Genomic DNA, 10,938 nt, shown 5'->3' with positions numbered 1-10,938 from the left:
AGGTAGTAAGAAATCGTAGAGATGTGGTAACGCATGAATCGCTTGGTGGGAATAACAGTATACCATTAGGCGCGTATTTGAAATTTATGCAACATAGATCTATCTCTAGAGAAATGGTAATTATTCCAAAAATAAAAAGGTAGTGGTAGATTAAAGCAAAAATTTTATTTTTCAAGACATATCTCATTTTATTTTATTAGACATTAATATAGTGAAATATATACTCAATGTGAATAAATTTTTCATACCTTTCAAACTAATTCACATATTAATTTCAGTTATATAAACTCAAAAGAAGACCAAAACTGTTATTGTATTTATATTTATATTTTAATATATTTTTATAGCATATATAAATTTCTTTCAAATCTCTTTCAAATTTGAAGTATTTTGTAATTTCTACATTTGCAATAATTTCAATAATATTCTTTTATTTACGTATAACGTATTATCTTTATTATGTTAGTGAATTTTTTGTTAGAAATCATAGAAATTATAAAGTAACTTCAAATTTAGGTGCTTGGCCGTACTGGGAAATCTGATCAAAGAACTCGATGAACATTGAAATATGCGTAAAGTGTTAATACAAAGAACTGTCAAACTCTAGAAAATGACAGTATTTTATAACTGATTTATGTCTAGTTAAAAATAATTGTTGTTCAAAAATAGACTTAATAAAATATAAATTTTGTATAAAAGAAATATTATAGTCTATATTATTTGTCATTGTTTACTTAAATTTTAAGTGTTATGTATACATATAACCTAAAAGCACATTATAATTTCAAATATTAATTAAATTTTATCACGTAATATATTTCATCTTCAGATTATTATATTTTTTTCATGATATTATTTGTGTGGTATTATGAAAGTATACAATGGAGGTTTCAGAGACAAGAAACTTTATTAAAGATTTGGATTTAACCCTACAACCTCGCATTTTTCCACGATATAAAACTTGGCTTCCCCTTGCAACACAACAGGTAATTATTTTTATAAAATAATTAATTTCTTAATTTTTTTAATTTTATATTTTATAAATTTATGACAATAATCTGTGATGATATATTTTATTCCTATTATCAATAAGTTGCCAGTTATAATAATGATATACTTTATTTTTTATATAGTCTTTTAGTTATTTTAATTATTAAGAAATAACTTTTTTATTATAATAACAATTATTTATCTTATAAGATGTTGTACATGTATTAATTTATTTTATGGAACGTATAATTTTCAGTTAAGACTCAGAAATCTTATACAAATAATAGGATGTAATTTGAAAACGAATGTAAATAATGAAATTTGTTCGTTTTATTATACTCTACATAAAACAAGTATGTCTTCTCCTTTATATACAAGTGAAGCAATTGATAATGTAAATCCAAGATGGTCAAGTTTAGAAGTACCAACTATATATGCCACCAATTACTCTGCTGCCAGTGGTAAGATTAAAAGTTATATGTTTATAGATATAAGTAAAATCAAGAGTTGAAAGTAAATATATGTATTTTTGTATTTTATAATTCTAATTACATTTATTTTATAAACATAAGAAAAAGATATTACATATTTTTTTTTAATAGAAATCATTATAAGGCTACGGAAAAAGATGGTTGTAGACAATATAACTACTGATATGATTGTATTTACATGGGGTATATCTTTTACTGGATTGGCATATATTGGTCCAAAACTACCAAATAATTTAGAAACCATTTTAAAAGAAAATTCTTTAATTTTTCAATTTCATGGTGGTTTTTTTGCACCAGTATATTGTTTTATTGAAGTTCCTGAATTAAAAAGGTATCTACATATAAAAGTCAATGTATCTGAAATAAGAGATAGTTATACCGTGAGTAAGCTTAGTAGTTTAAGGAATAAAATGCAAGCACTAAAACAGCAGACAGAGTCAGTACAAGCACTTCAGATGCGAATTGCTTCTGGAGATAATTTTCATGTCCCAAAGTATCCACAATCTTCATTGAATAGATTATTTCAACCTCGTAAAATAAACAGAGAAAAAAAAGCTGAGATATTAAAAATACGCAAAGAATTAGAAATAGCAAAATTTAGAACAAAATTATTAGAACAAGAAAGAGCAAGAAAAATGGGAGAAATAAGAATGTTAAATCAGATGCATTCTAATATTATGGAAGAAAATCAAGATTATGGTATTAATTTTTAAATGATATTATTTATAATTTATTATAATTTAAGTAAAATGATCTTAAAATATTTATTAAAATTAGGTTGTGATATAATGGAAAAATATAGACAATTAAATAAAGATATTGAAAAATTACGTGAATGGAGACAAAATCAAATAGATACAAGAGAAATATATGTTCAATTGAGCAGTCAACTTGCTTATAGAAGAAGACAATTGATTTCAGAATTAAGCTTAATATATCCTATTTCTCAGGTATGTGTATAGAAGTGTAGAAAAAGGTAATAAATGTAAATATTGACATAAATCAATGTATTTATGTGAAACAGGATGGAAATGGGAAATTTAGAATACATGATGTTCATTTGCCAGATAGTGAGGATTTAGAATTATCAAATGATACTGAAGTTGCTGTAGCATTGGGATTTGTTGCACATACTACACAAATGATTGCTAATTTTCTTAACATACCTACTAGATATCCTATTATACATTATGGATCACGTAGTAAAGTTATAGATCATATAACAGAGAACTTACCTGATAATGAAAGACAGTAAGTATTTTACTTTTTATTCGTTTTTATAATTTTTATTTGTATAATTATATTTTTTCAGATTTCCTCTATTTGCTCGAGGCAAAGATAAGCTGCAATTTCGTTATGCTGTTTACTTACTAAATAAAAACATAGCTCAATTAAGATGGTATTGCGGCCTTGCAACAACAGATTTAAGGGCAACACTTCCAAATCTTGCTACTTTGATAAATATTAAACCAAATCAATCTCAGTAAGTTATATTTTTGTTCTAATTAATTAGTGTTCTGTAAAATATTTTGTTAAGCATAAAATTATTTTTTCCTTGTAGTTTGGATAATTCAAAACGAACATATTCTACTTCATCTTTAGATATTGAAGTTGGAAATAGTAAACAAAGTGTAACGCCACCAATACAAAAAATAATCTTTGAAAAATGTCATCGATCTTCACGATCTATGAGTCAGTTAAAAAGTATAAAATCTTCTCTTGGTTCTTCTTTGGATCAGGGTTTAGATAAACCTGTACAGTCACTTGTTTTAAGCAGTCAATCAAAACGGATTTGTAAATCAGAAGAAAGTGCCATAGACAATAAAACGTTGGTATTAGTAAAAGATAGATCAAGTAATAGTAGTAATGAAACTTTAGATAACGCTATTTTAAATAATATGAGTGGTACAAACATTGAAGATAGTACTCAAGTAAATAACGAAACTACAATAGAGAGTAACATTGAAATTATGATACCAACATCAGTATCAAAGTCAACTACTAATGTTACAGATAGTTTTGAAGGTTCAGTAAGTGTAAGAGATAGAAGCTCAAATTCTATAAGTAGTTGTGAAATGGCACTTAATAATAGTCAGAATGGAGATGATAGTTCAAATGATAATAACATACTTAAAAAGAATGAAACTAAAGAACCTACTTCAGTTATTAATGAAGTCTTAATAAATATTAACAATGTTGTAGATAATTCTTTAAAAAATGGAAAACACAATGCAGATTATAATTTAGAAAATGAAACTCTACAAGATTATGATAATCTTAAAATGACAATTAGTGAAAAAAGTTGTAGTGATCATGAATATACACCAGTAGCAACAGAAACTTCAACATATAATAAAGAACATTTTGCTAAGTCATGTTTATCTTTAGATGACATAATGTCTTGTGCTTATGAAGAAACTGAAAAGAAACAAAGAACAAGTTCAATTTGTAGCTATCCAGAAGACTACCTTTCATCAAAATATCTTATGTCACGAAAACGATATAATTCTGAATCAAAGTAAGTACATATTAAGATACATGTGTAATAAACAAACAAAATGAATATAAAAATAAAAAATATTCACTATTCAATAATCATCTTTTTTATACATATATATATATATATATATAGGAAAGACAGAATGGAATCTATACATTCTAAAAATTGGTGCCACAATAACACAAGTAGGGAATCAATGGTAAGTAAATTTACATGAAAGTATCTATTGTTTATATATGTATTATTACTGGAGTATTGTTGTTTATTATTAATATAATCATCTCTGTTATTTCAGTTGGAATCAGAATTAATACAAACAGCACAGAAATCAGATTGTTATTCATATGATGAAACAACTAAATGTGACTTTCAAGCATCAAGCGAATACATGGACATTATTAGACGTAGTTCAGAAAATGTATACGCACGCACTGAAGCATTAGCTAATAAGAAAACTAGTTTTAAGGTTATGAAACCACGACTGTAGTATTTGTAGTCTACAATCTAACAAAACGCTATTATTCTTGTAATAGTTAATATCCGAACGCACCAAATCCAAGAGAATTCACTGCATGTTGTATAAAAAAAAATTAAGTTGATATGAATAATGTTACGACATAAAAATTGGAGATGAACAGTCTCATTTTTTAAACTATAAAACACGAAAATTTATTATAATTACTTGTTTTGTTAAATAGAAAATTAATGAATTATATTTGTTTATTATGTTAAAAGTGTCTGTTATATATTTACATTGCATTTTCTCAATTGTTAGATACAATGAAAGATAGATATGTGTATATTTTAGGTACTATTATTTACATACAATAAATTTTGGTATGTGTGTGTGTATATTTGAATTTTTTTATGCATGCGTGCGCGCGGGCGCGTGTGCAACGTATGATAGGTCGTGCAATTAATAATTATGGTTTTAATTAATTATATAGCATTGGATAACTAATATAAGACAAAATTTTCATACTAATTAATCCTACATATAATATTGAGATCAGTATATGTTTATATTTTTTTAATTGTGATGTTACTATGTACTATTGATACCGTTAGCATTTCCGTGTGAAAGCAATATTATTAAGTTGACTTAAACCCATGTAATTTAAAATAATATTTGTATACGTATTTAGCAGATTTCAATATACTTGAAATATCTAAATTCATTAGTAATGATTGATAGCTACAGTGTTCAAAATTCAGATTTATCATTTTATTATACAAAAGTTTAATATTTATATAAACTATGTGTAAGAGGACCAATTGAAGCATTATTTACTCACTATAAGATAATTCTATATTAAGTATGTGATAATTGATAATTTATGATAAAAAATACTGATATCCAAGGAATGAAAAGGAGAAAGAAGACAATGAAAATTATGTCATTATTATATAATTTTCATAACGTATTTCAATGTAAAAAGGTAAAAAATATAAAAATATTAGATTGTATTAGTTATAAAATACTGAATTAGTAAACATGTTTGAATAATCAGATATGATATTGTATAAGTTTACTGCAATCATGTAAGTATATGCATTTCACTATAAGTAAATTTTGCAGTATTGTAACTTACAATAATGTATAATATATCAAAATAAGTAGCTAAATTTGGAAATTTTCATGTACAATAACCAATGTAAAAGCAATAGTACACATTTTCTTTTTAATTTGACTCATGAATAATCTTATATTGAATGTATATTATACTATAGGAATAATTAAAAAGATTTATTAATATTGATATTATTAAAAGTTCTTTTATTTTTATTGTAGTTTTGAAAGGATTTAATAAAATTTGACATTTTTAACATCCTAGTATTTTAAAAAATTATACAGTGTTATATTTATTTATAACAGTGCAAGCAAAAATATGTTGCTATTTCTTATATCATCTATGGCAATAACCCCTTAATCTTTACTATATTATTACACTATAATATTTACATATAAAAATAAATATTAAAGTAAAATAATGTGTATAATATACATAAAAATATTCATTTCAAAGACTCATTAATTTTAGTTAATTTTACACTCACATTCCACAAGCGTAATGCTACATCAGGATCAAGTTCCTTTTTTGAAGTATAAAGTTTACAGTCGCGATAAATATTACCACTTTCATTGGATAAGGAAGGTTCTGTTGCACAATGTAATACAGTCTGTGCACCCTGTAGTAGAAATATAAACATGAATGTAATAAAAATATTCGTTACAAAATATCGATAATTAATAATCCATATGAAATGTTAAGCAATATATAAAAATAGTTACCTGATTTGGAGTACGTAAAAATAATAAAGCAAGAGGTGAAAATATAATGTAATGAAACCAACTCCTTTTAACATTTCTAAATAATCCTGTGTAAGTAAATCCAGGACACACCATATAAACATTAATACCACAATTCTTTGTTTGTTTTGCAAGTTCAATACCAAAATATGTATTTGCCAATTTTGAATTACAATAGGCAGGATTCATGCGTTCTTTAACAACTAATCCTTTTTCACCATTTAGATTTGAAAAATCAATTACTCCAGATTCAAAAAGTTTGGATGTTACAATAACAATCCTATTGTCAAAAAGAAATAATTAAATAAACAAATAATAAATTTTTATTGTAATATAAATATTTTATTTTGTGATAAACCTGCTTGGTCCACTTTGTTTTAAATGATCCAAAAGTAAATTTGTAAGCAGAAAATGACCTAGATGATTTACACCAAAATGAATTTCAAATCCATCATCAGTTAAAGCATGTTCTTTAAAAGGAACATATACTCCAGCATTATTAATTAATACATGAATCTCTGCAAAATTCTTTATTACTTCTGTAGTAAATTCTCTGATCGATGAAAATGATGCCAAATTTAATTCCATTGGTACCTAGAAAAAATAATAGTACATTTTAGATAAATTATTATAATAAAAAATATATATACATATATCACATTTGATTTCATAATATTGATTTCATAAGCTCTATTTGTTTTTTATCAGTATAAATAATTAATATATACCACTTTTAAATAAATATGCCTTTAGAGACCAAATAAGGTCAGAAATAAAATATTAACAATGTATAATAATGTAAAAAAAAAGTATTAGATCTTAAATTGAAAGATTCATCAGGATAGACAGAATTTATATAAGAATCAAATATATATATTTTATAATTATTTATTATTTATTTATATATATATATATTATGAAATAGAAATAAATAATTATAAAATAGCATTACCAATTCTCCAGTAGATATTTGAGTACGTATGTGAGATATAGCATTTTGAGCAGTTTTTAAATTTTTACAAGCTAAAATAACTGTAGCTTTCCTCTTAGCTAATTCTTTTACTGTTTCTTTACCAATACCAGAGTTAGCACCTGTTACAATAAATACTCGGCCTAGTAAACTATCTGTACTTTTACACTTTCCCCATGTACATTCACGACATTTTCGAAGTAATCCAATCAGTAATAATACCGATAAAATAAAATAACTCCATGAAGATATCATATTTGCTTTAGGAACTGACATGTGCAGGTATTCAGAAATATTTATTTGCATACAATGACTAATCGCATTATAAAGTGAGGAATATAACTGCCATATTATGAATTAAGGTATCACAGAGTTTTAAAAATCTTTTTGTTTTGTAAGTTAACCTTTTTTATTACATTCATCAGTCCCAAGTTTATATTTCACAAATAACACTTTAATATATTAATAACAATTGTAGGTAAATATTCGAATGATAATTATAACTTTTATTACATATTAATAATATTTTTATATGATAATTATTTAAATCAAACTATGATACACAGAAATTCATTGTTACGTTACAAAACCATTAGCGAAAAATTTATACTGTAACCAAATATGGTAACCTTCTGTCATTAAGCAGATTTGTATGTCTATATACGCATTTATATTCATCGCCAAATTGGGTGGTCATTTGAGTAAAATTTATAATCATAAATAAATGATTAAGCTTCTAAATATAATAAGTTGATGTCTTTTAACACTATTTCATTTTTATTTATAAAAGTTGGTACATATTATCTGAACTACTATTATCTGAACTACTATTATCTGAAATGAACATGTTTAAAGAACCTTTTAAAAGTATTTTCTCGAACTATTAGCAATTATAACAATATTAATATTTGTAAAAATATTAGCGTTGAATTATACTTATTTATGGTGAAAAATTTATTAATTATAAACATTAAACATTTACAAGTATTTTTATTATTCATAGTTTTACTAAATTATTTTATAGTACAACAGTATTAACGTCTCTATAACAATGTGTTAACATCTTAATAATAATGCATTTTGTCTCATTATATATGTAATAGATACTGAGAATTTGTTCTAAAATATTTTTAATATTAAAATTTTATACATCAAACATAGTTTTATATAAAATTTTATTTTATGTAATATTATATTCACAAACTCGTAAAAAACATAAAATTATTGTATTATTACATATAATTTGATGATACTTATATGACAGGTTTATTGATTGAAGGTACTAGGATACTGGTCTGTACTACTGTTTCTTTCATCCCCAATTGACAGAAAGTCGTATGTTTTATTGAAAAAAGTGTAAAAATTATTATATAAATAATTTAATTTTTTAGTTGTAATAAAAATTGTATTTACCATGGGAAATATTTGTTCATCTTGTTGTAAACAATCATCTTCATATGAAGATTTAACACCAGATTTGGTATGTTTGAAATTTTAAGGTTATTCAGAAATCAGGTATTTAAATATCTATTTAAATTATATATTCGATTTTTGTATAATGTCATATGTTTTATATTTTCTTCTTAATTTTATATTTTTTTTTCAAATTTCATTAAATAAGTTTATGATATGTTAAAAAAATATCGTGTTTATTTAGACTATATTTTTCATAGTAATGATAGGTATTTATGATAAAAATATATTTTTGAAATTCAAATACTAAAATAGTAAAAAAATACAAAAGGTTGATAATATTAATTTCGGCTAATTTTATAAATTATTTATTTTAATGTTTATAATAAATTTTATGCTTAAAAGAACTAATGCTGTTTTTAGGAAACTAGGCGGAAGAAACAGATGGAAGCTGCAGAAAGAAGAATTGCTGAACAGCAAAGTCGAGGTATTAAAAATATTGATGCTGTTAAAAGACAAGAGAGGTTAGATCAATTACGTGATCAGCGTCAAGAAGAAGTTGATAATAGAAATGTACAAAGTAATTTGAAGGTAATATGTTTAATTTTTAAATCTTGTACAATCGTATATTTGTATTGATATAGGATATTCAAAAGTAAGGGTCTAAGATTAAGGTTTTATTATAGTCTTTAGTTTTATAGTACTCATTAAATTAATGTTAATGAAAAATCATAAAAAGATAAAATTTCATTATTTCTTTGACAAGAGGAAAAATTACATTTTGTATTAAAAGTATTGATTTTTGTATCTACTGATTACGTATTTTTTTATTTTTGTTAGTGAGTATTGTAAGCTATTAAACATTATTTTCTATATATTGTTACATATTATAAATATATATTATATATCATATGCAAAAATAAAATAGCAATAATTATTTTATTTAATAACTTCATAACATTTAATTACTCAGGTTGAGATAAATGATAACAAATCATAAATTTTTTATTCTTTTAGTGGCAAATCAGTTAATGGATTGCTTGGATGGAAATTAAATATTTTCTGTACCTGTAAATTTATTTTAAAAAGTATATAATTATCTAAGTTATTAATAATATATAAAGTTATTACAAATATATATAATGTACAAAATGGGTATGATATATGGTACTGTTTCGTGAAAGATAGTAATAATGTTGTAGGTTTACATTTTGCAAAATTTAAGTACTTAAAGGTGTATACACATACATACATATATATCTGTCTTTACATTGTTTTCTATAGTGCCTTAAATATTTATATTAATTATATCAATATTTTATATAATATATGATTAAGGATTATAATATGACTAAGTATGATACAGAAGTATAGATACAACATTATGAATAAATTTTTTGTACATAATAATTTTTGTTTAAATATTACCGATATTTCTTATTACACTATATTTTCATATTGAAAATATCATGCTTTAATTTTTTATTTAGTATTTTAAAATGATATACCTTAACTATATAGATGTAACCAAATTATCCATATTTTGTTATTCTTTTTAAATATACGTTTATTAAAAACCAATTTATATATTTAAACAAAATTTATTTATATGGTATATTTAATATCTAAATTGAAAATAAAAGTCACTTTTTTGGAAGATTTAGTTTAATAATAATGTATAATTATAAAATGTAAGGCTAATTAATATTTATTTTCTATAAAACAACAAATGTATTTAGAATGGTATACAGTATAAGTGACTATAATAACGATAATCGTGATATTGTATGTTATCAAATGTAAAAGTACATTTATGAATAAATAAACTGCTAAAAGTAAACAAAAATACATTCTTAAACTAATAATACTCATAAAAAGTTGTTATGGATTTAATTAGTTAATTGAAAATGTACTTAGAAAATTACTAGTTCTAAACTTTATAAACTTTAATAAAGGAATTTTTATTAGTTATTATTTAATTGATATCTAAAGGAATAATAGAAGATTATTACTTATTTTTATAGCTTTTTTATAAATTTTTTATGATAAAAAGTAAAATATATACATTTTATAGTACAAAACACAAATGTTACAATTTTCATTGGGAGACAATATTAGTAAGTTTATTTATATATATAAATATATATGTATATATGTACACATAACAAAATATGTGAAATGTAAAATGAATTTTTAAGTATTTTTACTATTATATCGTACTTTTTCGCAGAAGCTCTTTCAGTTTGTACATGTGTTGGTAAAC

General features: G+C 23.4%; 3 protein-coding genes across 4 annotated transcripts; 2 read left to right on the top strand and 1 right to left on the bottom strand.

Moving 5' to 3' along the window:
* Positions 1-881: 881 nt before the first annotated feature.
* Uvrag (UV-resistance associated gene) lies at positions 882-4,544 on the top strand. The gene is made up of 9 exons (XM_017905784.1): positions 882-986; positions 1,247-1,451; positions 1,593-2,180; positions 2,259-2,431; positions 2,506-2,732; positions 2,794-2,964; positions 3,043-3,999; positions 4,114-4,180; positions 4,277-4,544. Exons 1-9 carry the CDS (start codon positions 882-884, stop codon positions 4,466-4,468), a joined length of 2,685 nt encoding a protein of 894 aa, XP_017761273.1. The 3' UTR covers positions 4,469-4,544.
* Positions 4,545-5,997: 1,453 nt separating this feature from the next.
* LOC108551567 (retinol dehydrogenase 11) lies at positions 5,998-7,636 on the bottom strand. The gene is made up of 4 exons (XM_017905785.1): positions 7,245-7,636; positions 6,651-6,886; positions 6,275-6,572; positions 5,998-6,171 (listed from the first exon to the last, which is right to left on the bottom strand). Exons 1-4 carry the CDS (start codon positions 7,566-7,568, stop codon positions 5,998-6,000), a joined length of 1,032 nt encoding a protein of 343 aa, XP_017761274.1. The 5' UTR covers positions 7,569-7,636.
* A 949-nt stretch (positions 7,637-8,585) lies between these two features.
* Positions 8,586-9,746, top strand: Svip (small VCP interacting protein). 2 transcript variants are annotated; one of them, XM_017905786.1, is made up of 3 exons: positions 8,586-8,742; positions 9,099-9,266; positions 9,693-9,746. In XM_017905786.1, exons 1-3 carry the CDS (start codon positions 8,677-8,679, stop codon positions 9,705-9,707), a joined length of 249 nt encoding a protein of 82 aa, XP_017761275.1. In that variant the 5' UTR covers positions 8,586-8,676; the 3' UTR covers positions 9,708-9,746. The 2 variants fall into 2 exon arrangements, with proteins under 2 accessions (XP_017761275.1, XP_017761276.1); XM_017905787.1 differs by having other exon boundaries at positions 8,726-8,777.
* The last annotated feature ends 1,192 nt before the right edge of the window (positions 9,747-10,938 follow it).

The sequence above is a fragment of the Eufriesea mexicana genome, unplaced genomic scaffold, assembly GCF_001483705.2.
Source record: "Eufriesea mexicana isolate 0111107269 unplaced genomic scaffold, ASM148370v2 scaffold4599, whole genome shotgun sequence".
Classification (NCBI taxonomy): Eukaryota; Metazoa; Arthropoda; class Insecta; order Hymenoptera; family Apidae; genus Eufriesea; species Eufriesea mexicana.
The sequence above is the reverse complement of the archived record's forward strand: the minus strand, read 5'-3'. Positions and strand labels throughout refer to the sequence as shown.